A 12,130-nucleotide genomic window follows, 5' to 3' on the forward strand; every position below is an offset into this window, starting at 1 on the left:
GAATCAGCTGGAAATGTTCGCTGCATCAGCACGAAGAAGGGATCTCTCCTGACAGCTTGGCACTTACACTTGGTAGCCTTCTGAAATCATGGTGCATCTCGCAGGCTTGAAGCTCGCGCTTTTGTTCGGTACCCTCAGCGGCGCGTACGCTGCCGGGCTCGTGAAGCTGCCTGTCCGCGCGTCGTTGTAGGTGTCTTGCTTGTCATAGCTGTTCGTTGCGCTAACACGACCATATACTAGGGCGAGCCCCTCAGCACCTCTGGGCAACAAGATCTCCAAGTTAACTGTATCCGGTGTGCATCTTCGGTGGCTGTAGAAGAGGAATGCCGCGCTTACCACGTGCACTGCAGTCACGACTGGGGATGACCAGACATTCGACAACGTGCTTGTCGACACGGGAAGCTCCTCGCTTTGGTTCGGCGCGTCCAGCCCGTACGTCCCGGGTCCCAACTCGAAAGCGTGAGTCGACGGCAGCTATACCTCCCGCTCTGCACTTACCGCGACTGTGTTCGGCAGCACCGGCGAGACCTTTGGCGTTGAGTATGACGAGGGCAGCGCGACCGGCCTGGTATACCTGGACACTGTGACCATCGGCTCTGCGACGGTGACGAATCAGTACATCGGCGCTGCGAACCAGACGTCGCTCCTTGCCGACCTCGATCCTCTGGACGGCTTTAGTACGTGTACTTTCTGGTGTCCATTCGTGACTACTGTTTGACCGGCTTGCGCACAGTCGGCCTGTCGTTCAACGGCTCGAATGCACACACGATCAGCGGTATCGATGGGCCGACGAACACGTTCTTCGACAGTCTTGTCGAGGAGGGCGTCATTGAGCAGGCGCTATGGAGTATGGTCGTCCCGGCACTCGATGTTGCGGCCGGGCAGCAAGTCGGCGAGGGCGAGATTCTGTTCGGTGGGTACGACGCGAGTAAGGTGGAGGGCGATATTGCTTGGCTGGACGTCACCAATGAGTTCGACCAGTTCACATGGGCCTTTAACGTAGGTGTTCCCTCTCGCTGTTTGTTGGTCGAGGATGGATACAATTCTGACCTGCTTGTATCTGCCAGATGGACGCCATATACTTTGGTGACAGTCAGATTTCCAACGACGATTTCGTGTTTGCTTACACGGACAGCGGAAACATCTGGTTGAGTCTCAACATGTGAGCCGCACCGAGTCCTCCACAAAATCTTGTTTCTGACAGTGTGTATGCAGAGATAGCTACCTCGCGGTTCAGAAATCGGTCCCAGGCGCAGCGGGCGCGTCAATCGGTCCTGCGGGCGAGATTATGGCGTTCCCCGCGAACGCCTCCCTCGCTGATCTGCCGTCGATTAGCTACTCGATGGCCGGCCAGAACTTCACACTCACGCCCGAGCAGTATGTCATGCCGTCCAGCGCGTACGCCACGTTCGGCATCACAGACGACGGCCGGCACTACACGTGGTTTGCGAGTGCTGGCTCCCAGGCGGACGCGATCCTGGGTCAGGCGTGGCTCCAGTACTTCTACTCGATATACGACGTCGGGAACACGAGTGAGTGCCAGTTGTCTTTGTGTGCTATGCGAGGCTGAGGCTGATGGTGACCTGCAGAGATCGGGTTTGCGAACTATGCTTGAGTGGAGATGTTGTTGCGGGGAGGCTGGGCCAACGTGGGGCTTGGCTTCGTCCGAGAAGCTACCTAGGTGGTTCTTGATTGTGTTATCATCTCTGGCCAGGACACGATAGCAACACGTATCTCGACGTATCTCATTGGATCTCCTCTGTCACTGCAAGTTCCACTGCGCCCGAGATGTCGGAAGCTCTGCGGGCTTCTCAGCATGATCCCAGTCGTGGCCGCGCGTTGATATCGTATATCTGTTTTCGACAAAAGGATACCAACCAAGGACATCGTTAATGATGACTAATTGTGGATCTCGATGATCTACCCTGCTCTGTTGTCTTGGTAGCAGGGCCCAGAAAGATCTGCACAGCAAGCATCCGCGCACTCCGTCCATACTGAACGGCGCACGCGAATCGGGGCCCCGTGCGGTGATGTCCGACGTAGCAGCTCCCTCGTGCAGCTCAAGCGTGAAGACGTCGAGTGCAAACATGAGTCCTGCAGGGGAGAAAGAGCCAACATGAGCGATGAGCCCTTCCATCAACAAGAGCATTTCCCGAATACTGTAAGCCGCGAGCTGCCCCTGACCAAGGTATACTATGGGTGTCCGAGATTTGTGATATTCAGAAGTCTAAATCTACTATAGGCGCAGCTAAGCCCGGGTAGTCAGAAGATGAATGACTTTCTCCGGTTGGTCCTAATGCGACCAGTGCCAAGCTCAGTCTTCAGACAACGAGAAAGCCAATGGGACGCCCACTATGTAGCTGTATCCCTCCAGTTCATCAAATTCAATATCGCGGCGCGGCGAGCAGACCGAGAGAGGATCATGGATCCAGCCAGGAGGTTCAGGCCGGCTCCCCGAGGTTGGTACAAAATATTGAAAATTGTCAGGGTGCGTCAGATAGCCTAGTCTAAACCTCGGCCGAGGATGAAGAGTGATCGTAAGACTTGACATCTAAAGCTTTAAACCTGAGTATAATGTGCAGAGAACTGTCTTTGCAGTTTCTCAAGGCGAATTAATATTTATAGAAGATTTGTGAAGGAGGTGTGGCGGGGTATGTGCAGCCCGGCAGTTTGGGGTATCTAGGGTCATGGACGCGTAGACGCCCGAGTGGTGACGAGCTCTGCAAGGTGTATTCGTGGTTATTTGACAGCCTCGAGCGCGCAGATGTTGCACTTTTCTATCGCAAATACGAACGAACTCGTCGCGTCCGAGAACGGCACAGGAGCCGGACGCTTCCTCTTACCCTTCAGCCCCGCAAAGATATTCAACTTCCTATGTCGATTCGGACAAGCCATCCTCCGTCTCTCCGCGAGAGCGGCACCCAAGTATCTATAAAAATGATCTTCAGAGCTTACAGTACTGCCACCAGCTCTTCAAAGTGTCAGCTGACACGTCTGTATCATTCCGTACCGGATGTCCGTACGTGAGTACGATGACAAGTCGCGACTAAATTGGTCTTGGCGCGTACATAGACTTTGTCAGTCTGCGGCAAGTAATGTCCGTGCGTAAGACAGCCTCTTTGCAGCCCTTTGTGCGCCGATTGCGTCGGCCTGACCGCCGCTTTGTCGAGAGCACCAGCAAGTCTCGTCGAATTTTGTTCACTATCGACGTCGTCATCCACTGCAGGGGGTTAGACGTGGGAACCGGCGACATTAAGATACGTACAGGATCCTGGACGGCGGCGAGGGCCACAGGGCAGCGTGCGAACGCTGGTATTCATGACCATATGCCATCACGGATCTCATAGCAGCCTTCGCGCCTTGTTTTCCGAGCCGACGAAGCCAAGTGTGCCGCCGGCCTCGCTCGACGTATATAAGTCGGATCGGTTGAGACTACCGCTGCACCAACCACGAACAGCGATCTCTCTTGACGGCTTGGCACTTACACTTGACTACTTTCTGAAATCATGGCGCGTCTCGCAGGCTTGAAATTCGCGCTTTTCTTCGGTACCCTCAGCGGCGCGTACGCCGCTGGACTCGTGAAGCTGCCTGTCCGTGCGTCGTTGTAGGTGTCTTGCCTGTCACGACTGTTTGTTGCGCTAACAAGCCCATACGCTAGGGCGAACCCTACAGCACCTCTGGGCAACAAAGTCACCAAGTTGACTGTTTCCGGTGCGCATATCTGTTAGTCATAGGAAATAGCATGCCGTACTTACCATGTCCACCGCAGTCACGACTGGGAACGACCAGACGTTCGACAATGTGCTCGTCGACACGGGAAGCTCGTCGCTGTGGGTCGGCGCCTCGAGCCCGTACGTCCCGGGTCCGAACTCGAAAGCGTGAGCCAGCGAGACCTTTGCCTTCCGCTCTGCACTCATCGCTGTGTCCCGCAGTACCGGCGAGACCTTTGGCGCTGGCTACCAAGAGGGCAGTGCGACCGGCCCGGCGTACCTGGACACTGTGACCATCGGCTCTGCGACGGTGACTAACCAGTACGTCGGCGCTGCGAACCAAACCTCATTTCCTGTCAACCTCAATCCTCTGGACGGCTTCAGTACGTGCACTTCTGGTGTTTGTTTGTGACCACTGTTTGACCGGCCTGCGCACAGTCGGCCTGTCGTTCAACGGTTCGAATGCACACACGATCAGCGGTATCGACAAACCCACCAACACGTTCCTGGACAGTCTTGTACAGGAGGGTGTCATCGGGCAGGCGCTGTGGAGCATGGTCGTCCCGGCACTCGATGTTACGGCCGGACAGCAAGTCGGAGAGGGCGAGATCGTGTTTGGTGGGTACGACGCGAGCAAGGTGGAGGGCGAGATCGCCTGGCTGGGCGTCACCAATGATTTCAACCAGTTCACGTGGGCCTTCAGCGTGAGTGTTCCCTCTCGCTGTTTATTGGTCGAGGATGGATATCACTCTAACCTGCTTGTCCCCGCCAGATGGATGGCATATACTTTGGTGACAGTCAGATCTCCAACGACGGTCCGCTGTTCGTCTACACGGACAGCGGAGGCATTGGGCTGAGTCTCAACGTGTAAGCCGCGCTGAGTAACCCATAATCTCTCCCTTCTGACCGCGCGCACGCAGAGATAGCTATCTTGCGATCCGAAACTCGGTCCCGGGTGCAGCAGACGCGTCCATCAGCCCCGTTGCCTCCATCCTCGCGTTCCCCGCAAACACCTCCCTAGCAAACCTGCCACCGATCCACTACTCGATGGCCGGCCAGAACTTCACACTCACGCCCGAACAGTACATCGTCCCGTCCAGCGCGTACGCCGCGCTCAACATCACGGACGACGGCCGGCACTACACGTGGTTTGAGAGTGCTGGCTTCCAGGCGGACGCAATTCTGGGCCAGGCGTGGCTCCAGTTCTTCTACTCGATATATGACGTCGGCAACACGAGTGAGTGCCGGTTGCCTTTTAGTGGTGCGAGGCTGAGGCTGATGACGACCTGCAGGGATCGGGTTTGCGAACTATGCTTGAGTGGAGATGTGGTTGCGGGGTGGCTAGGGCGACGTAGAGCACGTCTTCGCCCGAGATGCTGCCTAGGCTCTTCTTGATTGTATCATCATCCCTCGTCAGGATGCGATGGCAACACATATCTCAGCGTATCTCGTCGCATGTCCTCTGCCGCTGCAAGTTCCGCTGCGCCCAATCTGTCGGAAGCTCTGCGGGCTTCTCAACATGATCCTGGTCGTTCCCTGTCGATATCGTATCTCCGTTTTGACAGGAGAATACCAATCAAGGACACCTTTTATGTTGATTTATTGCAGTTTTCGACGATCTCCCCCACTCTGTTATCCAGGATGAGGCAGAGACGACGATGGCAACGTACGCTTGGGATAAATATTCCGCCGGGCTTCGTAGCAGCACTCACACGAGTCCAAGCCTCGCGCGGAAAATGTCTCAAGCAATGGCACCCTCGTGCAGCTCGAGCGTGGCGACCTTGAGAGTAGACATGGGCGTGGGACAGCATGTGAGTAAGACTTTGCCCGCCTTAACGCGCTCATCGACGGACAGCGAGGCGTTCTGGAGGGGCGGTACACCTCGGAGGCGATTTGACGTTTAAAATTATTTATGTTCACGGTCGTATTGGTTGAAAGAAAGTGGTCAGGACCGATCAACGATAAAGAGAGCTCATACAACTCGTAAGAGGAAGGGTCAACGGAATATTGAGCTGGTTTTTCGAAACACTAGAGAGATCGCTCATGTCATACCCAAATTATCAGTAGCGCTGCAACTGGAGCATTTCCTGGATAATGTAAGCCGCGAGTCGCCCCGACCAAGGTATGCCGCGGGCCGTCTAGATCTTTGGTATTGATATGCTATGTAGAAGTCTAAAATTTTAGGTGCGGCTACGCCCGAGTAGTCAGAAGATGGATGACTTTCTCCGGGTGGTCCCAATGCGACTAGTGCAAAGTTCAGTCATCAGACATCGAGAAAGCCGGCGGTACACTCACCATGTGGTTGCATCCCTCCAGTTTGTAAAACTCGATATCGCGGAAACGAGTCTTCTCGGCTCGAGCCGCCTCCAGCCTGTCCCAAATAATTTTGGTCGCAAAGACACAGTCACTCATCGTCTCGTCGCCCCACGCACACACGATCCTGATCTTCGGTAATATTCCGTCCAATCGGAATAGTGCCCGCTCGAAGTTCTCGCGGAAGACGTCGGGAGCGATGCGGATGATGTGCAAGGTCGAGCGGACGAATGCGTCGCGGTCCCCGATGGCGTCGCGTTCCTCCTTCGACATGCGGAGCAGCGTCGGCGTCTTGGATGGGTCCTCGAGCGGGCTCTCGTGCATGGGCACGCGGGCGTTGAGTTCCTCAGCTGTGATGCTTTTGAAGTCGTCCACAGTCGAGAAATAGTACGAGAGCCGGAGCCGAGCCAAGTTGATTCGTTCGTCTAGCGATAGAGACGCATCGCGGAGGGGAGAATACGAGCCTTGCAGGGATGCCGCCCCACAAGTCTGGCCGGACACGGGATCTGCTCGCTCTCAGTCATCATCTTGCCCAGGATGAGGGATAACGAACTCACCATGAAGAATTATTGTGCGCAAATAATCACCCAGAACTTCGCGAGTCTCTGCTGGCAGAGAACCAGCATGAGCCAGCAATGACATCGAAAGGTTGGTGCTCATAGACCACGTGACAAGAGTCATGCCACCGACAAGCTTTCCGTCTGCCTGAGTAGTCGGAGGTATGCCGTATGTTGTCGCGAAGTGTCGTAGAAAAGCCGCAACCTGCTGCCCTTGCGCCTTCATAGCGCCTGCTTGTATTTCAGGATCGCCGCTCTTAATCGCGTCCATCTCTTCCTCAGAGAACTTGGTAGACCCTGGGTAATCTCGTAGGTTGACACGGACTATCCGCAGATTGCTTGACGCAGCATACGGAACCAAATTCTGGAATGTCACTAACAGCGAAGAGGTTAGTGGTGCAGATATGAATAGATGGAGTAGCCTACATCCGTGAAAGTATGACCCATGTAGTATGATAACGGTGAGATATGTGGATGAACCAGGAGGTGCACCTGTGTCCTCGAAGAAGAGGACGGTGCCGGTGTCATCGACTGGCGCTGTCGGCATCAAATCTCGTTTTGGCTCGCGGCGTTTTTTCGACTCTTCTTTCCTTCTTGCTGTCTGAGTATGCCACTGACAGAGGAGAGTATGTCAGAGAAGAAGATGTTGCCCTTTTGACCTGTTCCCTCTGTCGTGGGAGGGATCGAGGACGGTTCTGCGACATTTCTTATCGGCTGGTCGCAAGTCAGTGACCAATGTCTTACCTGGCGATCGCGACATTCGTTTCACGTATGGGAGCGACTGAAGCCGATAATACAGCGCGGGACTACAGGGTTGTAAGCGCGGTTTTTTTTTCTTGAGGGAACCCAGCCAAAAATAACGAAAAAGGGGACTAATTTTCTTTCGATTGCACACTGGGGCAAATTGGGACAAAAACTGGTGCAAAACTAAACAAAAGATGCGGCAAGTCTAGTATAAAGGGAAATTTTGTGTCCGAGTTTTCTCGGATGACAACTGGTTAAACCGTCGACAGGTTCTTGTTCACCCGCTTTTGATTGATATAAAAAAACTGCATACTACCACCCGGTGTACTCATGAGAAAAATTTGGAACTTTTTTATCACAACAAAATGCAAAAACAGCTTGAAAAAATAAGTAAGAAAATGTCGTATTTTTCGCTCGGTATCCGGCAGTCCGGCAACTCGGCAACCCAGCAGCCGAGCCGACTATCGTCCGGGTGCCGCCGTCCCCGGGCGCTTTGGTAAATGGCCTGGCGAACAATCGGCTCGGCTGCCGGATTGCCGAGTTGCCGGGCTGCCAGATACCGAGAGAAAAAATACGACATTTCCTTACTTATTTTTTCAAGCTGTTTTTGCATGTTTTCTGTGACAAAAAGGTTCCAAATTTCTCTCGTGACTTCGCCTTCCTTTCGCACAAAGCACATCCCTTTGATGAGATCTGCGAAGCTACAAGGTGGGAGGAGGAAAGCTGTAACAGAGAGGAGACAAATCTGAGCTGCTCCAAGAAGTACTAGTGGCTACCTAGTCTCAGTTGCAGGATAGCCAGACTCAACTGGCAAATCGAGGATCGTCTGCCAGTTCGCAGTGCGCTCTTACTGACGTACTCTCGGTACCTAGTGCGGGCCTCCAGCGAGCAATATGATGTTGCGCTTTTTTATCACGAACACGAACAAACATGTGCGTCCGAGGACGGCACAAAAGCCGAACGCTTCCCCTTGCGCTTCAGCGCTGCAAAGATGTTGAACTTCCTATGTGGACTCGGATGCTTGCCTTCTTTCGTCTCCCCGCGAGATCAGCATACTAACGCCTGTGAATATTATCTCTCAAAACATACACTGCCGCCAGCTCACAGAACCGCTGAGTCTGCAAAACACCAACTGGCGCAGTTGTACCATCCCGTACCAGATACCCGTACGTGAGTATGATGTCAAGCTGCACCTGGTCGTGACTAACGTTATATCGGTGCATACGTAGGCTCTTTCTCTCCACGGCAAGTTATATCCGCGTGTAGTCATGAGCTCTTTGCGCGCTGATTGCGTCGGCCTGAATGCCGCCTCGTCGAGAACAACAGCCTTGTCAAGAACATCAACTTCGTTTTCCGTAATCCTTGCTGATCGACAGAACATTCACGTGCACTATCGACTTCTTGGACCGGACGCAGACGTCGGTAAAATTAATATGCATTCGAGCCCTGGACAGTGGCGGAGGTGACAGGGCGGCGTGCGAACTCTGATATGCACAGGTAGTCAGTATTACATGCCATCACCTGTCTCATAGCAACCCTTCGCCGTATTCGCCGAGTTCTTCGAAGCTGGGTGGACCTCGCTCGATATATATATATCGGCTTGGACTGCTGCTTCACCAGCTACGAAGAGATCTCTCTCTCTCTCTCTCTCAGCAACCTGATACTTGTCTCTGGAACGCCTCTTAGAATCATGGCTCATCTCGCAGGCATGAAACTCGCGCTTCTCTTTGGTGTTCTCGGTGGTGCGTACGCCGCTGGGCTCGTGAAGCTGCCTGTCCGCGCATCGTTGTAGGTGTCTTGCCTGATATGGCTGTTTGTTGCGCTGATACGAGTGTATGCTAGGGCAAATCCTACGGCATCTCTGGGCAACAGAGTCACCAAGTTGACTGTTTCCGGTGCGCATGGCCAGTGGCTGTAGAAGAGGAATGCAGCGCTTACCACGTACACTACAGTCACGACTGGGAACGACCAGACGTTCGACAACGTGCTCGTCGACACGGGAAGCTCCTCGCTTTGGGTTGGTGCCTCGAGCCCGTACGTCCCGGGCCCCAATTCGAAAGCGTGAGTCGACGGCAGCTATACCTCCCGCTCTGCACTTAATGTGCCTGTGTTCTGCAGCACCGGCGAGACCTTTGGCGTTGGCTACGAGGAGGGCAGCGCGACCGGCCTGGTATACCTGGACACTGTGACCATCGGCTCTGCGACGGTGACGAACCAGTATGTTGGCGCTGCGAACCAGACGTCGCTCCCCACCGACCTTGAGCCTCTGGACGGCTTCAGTACGTACAACTTCTGGTACTCAAGCATGCTCAGTGCTGACCGGGCCCTCGCGCAGTCGGCCTGTCGTTTAACGGCTCGAATGCTCACACAATCAGCGGTATCGATGGGCCGACGAACACGTTCCTCGACAGCCTTGTCGAGGAGGGCGTCATTGAGCAGGCGCTGTGGAGTATGGTTGTCCCGGCGCTGGATGTTGCGGCCGGGCAGCAGGTCGGCGAGGGTGAGATCGTGTTTGGTGGGTACGACGTGAGCAAGGTGCAGGGCGAGATCGCCTGGCTGGACATTATCAACCCGTTCAACCAGTCCATGTGGAGCTTCAACCTGCGTGCGCCTTCCAGGCCGTACCGAGACGACAGCCATTCTGATAAGCATGTCCTTGCTAGATGGATGGTATATACTTTGGAGACAACCAGATCTCCGCAGATGGTCCGCTTTTCGTCGACACGGACAGCGGGGACATCTGGTTGAGCCTTAATATGTGAGCCGCACCAGCTCTTCCTTCCGTATCGCGCCTGACTGCATGCAAACAGTGAGAGTTACCTCGCGATCCAGAATGCAGTCCCGGGCGCTGCAGGCGCGTCGATCAACTCCGAAACTGTGATCCTCGCGTTCCCCGCGAACGCCTCCCTTGCAGACCTGCCGCCGCTCCACTACTCGATGAACGCCCAAAACTTCACTCTCACTCCCGAGCAGTACATCGTCCCGTCCAATGCGTATGCCATACTCAATATCACGGGCGACGGCCGGCACTACACGTGGTTTGCGAGCGCTGGCTTCCAGATGGACGCGATCCTCGGTCAGGCGTGGCTCCAGTACTTTTATTCGATATACGATGTCGGGAACAAGAGTAGGTGCCGATTGCTTTTCTACGCCGTGCGGGATGGGGGCTGATGATGACATGCAGAGATCGGGTTCGCTAACTACGCTTGAGTATAGAACTGCTTGCGTGGAGTCCAAAGCAGCTCACATTCGCTCAAGGAGCTACTCGATTATTTCTTGATGATATCGTGATCTCTCACAGGCATAATGATTCATTACAGTTTTGCCTGCTCCAATGTCCTGGCAGTTGGGCCCAGAAGCGTCTGGTGCCAAACAGTGCATGATCAAGACCCCACGCAAATATGTCCAGCGCAAAATGCAGAAAGGAAGTCCGGTGACCACTGCGACCTCAAGGCCTCATAAGCGGCGTCAGTATCGGACTCTTCGTGCACAATGCGCATGGCGCACTCGTGCAGCGCGAGGTCATAATGCCAGAGGAAACAAGAAGGTACGATATACCCACGAACAACATACGCGACGCTACCGCCAACGATAAAGTGAGCCCACACAACTTGCAAGAGGAGGGAAACCTTTCACATCTGCTGCGATGGTCTATCCGAAAGCTTTATGGTGCCGCCGCTCAAAGTACTTAGTTACACTCGATGGCAGTACCGCAGTAGCAGGACTTGGCAAGGGCATTGTGACCGGCCTGGACGAGCGGTTGGTGGTCTGTGCCAGCATCCGCTGAATAGTACACATATTCGTCATTCGACTTATCCGGGGCATGGACCCAGTACTCAGTGGGCATTGATGAATATTCTCGTGAATATCGAGCTCGCTGTGCGATTCCGATACGTCGTTCAGACCGACGCGCCTGGCAATTTTAATTCGAGACTTCCTGCCTCCCGTCTATGCCACAGTCCCCACAGGACTCTAGAATTTTGATAGCGAATAGATTTTAATGCAGTATACAGAGGAATTTAGTTACGATAGGCTCGGTAGTCCGTTACAAGAACAGCAAGCGACATGTCCCAGCTAGTGCCATGCCGTCCAAGCTAGTGTTCCTGCACTGTAGCTGATGACTCTTGCACGAGGATGTCCGGCAATATGGAGGAGAGAGTATATGTTGCCAGCGTCAGTCTTGGCCGGAAAGCTTCAAGGGCTTTGTGGCGACTGGATCTCCGGAGCTTGCGTCGGATCTGCCGGTGGGAGTCTCGGGCGGCGGCGTCAGCGACGGCGACCGAGAGAACCGGCCATTCGAGTTTGCCAACGAAGGCGTGGTCAGCGGCGTCCGCAGAACTGCCCGATACGTCTCGACCTTCTTCCTCTCGTCCTTCACCGCCGTCTCGACCTTCTCCAGCTCCCGCTCCTTGTCGTACAGCTCCTTGTGCGCCTCTGAAAGCCGCTCATCCAGAGCATCCATCGTGTCCTGCAGGCAGGCTACGGTGTTCCTCGTGTTCTCCAGTATCGCCTCTCGCTGGAACATGCCTGGCGTGACCTTCCGGGACGCGAACTTCTTGTCGCGCTCTGCCTCGACTGCGCGTACGAAGCCGCTATAGGTCTCCAGCGCGGCTGCGTGGTCGCCAGAGAGAGTGGTGGCCTGCTCGACTAGCGAGTCGTTGGCCTCCTTCAGCTGCTCGTATTCGGACTTGAGGCTGGCGTGCTGCGACGCAAGAGTGCCGTTCGTTCCACGAAGGCGCGCCAGCTCTGCGTCGAACTCCTTCTGCCGCCCCTTGTGTCCCTCCAAGTCCGCCGCCGACTTCTCTC

General features: G+C 54.7%; 5 protein-coding genes across 5 annotated transcripts in view; 3 read left to right on the top strand and 2 right to left on the bottom strand.

Moving 5' to 3' along the window:
- Window positions 1-1,881, top strand: part of PHACADRAFT_264694 (uncharacterized protein) — a 3,070-nt gene extending 1,189 nt beyond the window's left edge. The window contains exons 5-9 of the mRNA XM_007401263.1: window positions 517-677; window positions 734-999; window positions 1,068-1,162; window positions 1,216-1,532; window positions 1,590-1,881. Of these exons, the coding sequence (XP_007401325.1) occupies window positions 517-677; window positions 734-999; window positions 1,068-1,162; window positions 1,216-1,532; window positions 1,590-1,615 (865 nt within the window). The 3' untranslated portion in view covers window positions 1,616-1,881. The remainder of the gene's footprint in view (window positions 1-516; window positions 678-733; window positions 1,000-1,067; window positions 1,163-1,215; window positions 1,533-1,589) is intronic.
- Window positions 1,882-3,456: 1,575 nt separating this feature from the next.
- Window positions 3,457-5,576, top strand: PHACADRAFT_264697 (uncharacterized protein). Its single transcript, XM_007401264.1, has 8 exons — window positions 3,457-3,604; window positions 3,659-3,711; window positions 3,770-3,878; window positions 3,933-4,093; window positions 4,149-4,414; window positions 4,483-4,577; window positions 4,631-4,947; window positions 5,003-5,576. The coding sequence occupies exons 1-8, from the start codon at window positions 3,507-3,509 to the stop codon at window positions 5,026-5,028; spliced, it is 1,125 nt and encodes a 374-aa protein (XP_007401326.1). The 5' UTR covers window positions 3,457-3,506; the 3' UTR covers window positions 5,029-5,576.
- An 18-nt stretch (window positions 5,577-5,594) lies between these two features.
- On the bottom strand, window positions 5,595-7,284 carry PHACADRAFT_130755 (uncharacterized protein). Its single transcript, XM_007401265.1, has 4 exons — window positions 7,007-7,284; window positions 6,581-6,955; window positions 6,006-6,529; window positions 5,595-5,954 (listed from the first exon to the last, which is right to left on the bottom strand). Exons 1-4 carry the CDS (start codon window positions 7,125-7,127, stop codon window positions 5,901-5,903), a joined length of 1,074 nt encoding a protein of 357 aa, XP_007401327.1. The 5' UTR covers window positions 7,128-7,284; the 3' UTR covers window positions 5,595-5,900.
- A 1,264-nt stretch (window positions 7,285-8,548) lies between these two features.
- On the top strand, window positions 8,549-10,672 carry PHACADRAFT_130756 (uncharacterized protein). Its single transcript, XM_007401266.1, is given in 7 exon segments — window positions 8,549-9,098; window positions 9,246-9,385; window positions 9,443-9,603; window positions 9,660-9,976; window positions 9,988-10,082; window positions 10,135-10,451; window positions 10,509-10,672. 7 exon segments carry the CDS (start codon window positions 9,015-9,017, stop codon window positions 10,532-10,534), a joined length of 1,140 nt encoding a protein of 379 aa, XP_007401328.1. The 5' UTR covers window positions 8,549-9,014; the 3' UTR covers window positions 10,535-10,672.
- An 826-nt stretch (window positions 10,673-11,498) lies between these two features.
- PHACADRAFT_200981 (uncharacterized protein) lies at window positions 11,499-12,122 on the bottom strand (the record flags this gene model as incomplete). Its single annotated transcript, XM_007401267.1, has 1 exon — window positions 11,499-12,122. A coding segment is annotated over one exon (624 nt), but the record flags the coding sequence as incomplete, so codon positions are not given.
- Window positions 12,123-12,130: the final 8 nt, after the last annotated feature.

Source organism: Phanerochaete carnosa, assembly GCF_000300595.1.
Source record: "Phanerochaete carnosa HHB-10118-sp unplaced genomic scaffold PHACAscaffold_12, whole genome shotgun sequence".
NCBI classification, from domain to species: domain Eukaryota; kingdom Fungi; phylum Basidiomycota; class Agaricomycetes; order Polyporales; family Phanerochaetaceae; genus Phanerochaete; species Phanerochaete carnosa.

Excerpts from the sequence above, each read along its gene's own strand:
- PHACADRAFT_130756 (XM_007401266.1), top strand. The coding sequence starts at position 9,015 with ATGGCTCATCTCGCAGGCATGAAACTCGCGCTTCTCTTTGGTGTTCTC. Across the intron at positions 9,386-9,442 it reads CCGGGCCCCAATTCGAAAGC|CACCGGCGAGACCTTTGGCG; the intron begins GTGAGTCGACGG and ends TGTGTTCTGCAG. Across the intron at positions 10,452-10,508 it reads ATACGATGTCGGGAACAAGA|AGATCGGGTTCGCTAACTAC; the intron begins GTAGGTGCCGAT and ends GATGACATGCAG.
- PHACADRAFT_264697 (XM_007401264.1), top strand. The coding sequence starts at position 3,507 with ATGGCGCGTCTCGCAGGCTTGAAATTCGCGCTTTTCTTCGGTACCCTC. Across the intron at positions 3,712-3,769 it reads CACCAAGTTGACTGTTTCCG|TCACGACTGGGAACGACCAG; the intron begins GTGCGCATATCT and ends TGTCCACCGCAG. Across the intron at positions 4,094-4,148 it reads CAATCCTCTGGACGGCTTCA|TCGGCCTGTCGTTCAACGGT; the intron begins GTACGTGCACTT and ends GCCTGCGCACAG.
- PHACADRAFT_130755 (XM_007401265.1), bottom strand. The coding sequence starts at position 7,127 with ATGCCGACAGCGCCAGTCGATGACACCGGCACCGTCCTCTTCTTCGAG. Across the intron at positions 6,956-7,006 it reads TGGGTCATACTTTCACGGAT|TGACATTCCAGAATTTGGTT; the intron begins GTAGGCTACTCC and ends CTTCGCTGTTAG. Across the intron at positions 6,530-6,580 it reads GCGCACAATAATTCTTCATG|ATCCCGTGTCCGGCCAGACT; the intron begins GTGAGTTCGTTA and ends GAGAGCGAGCAG.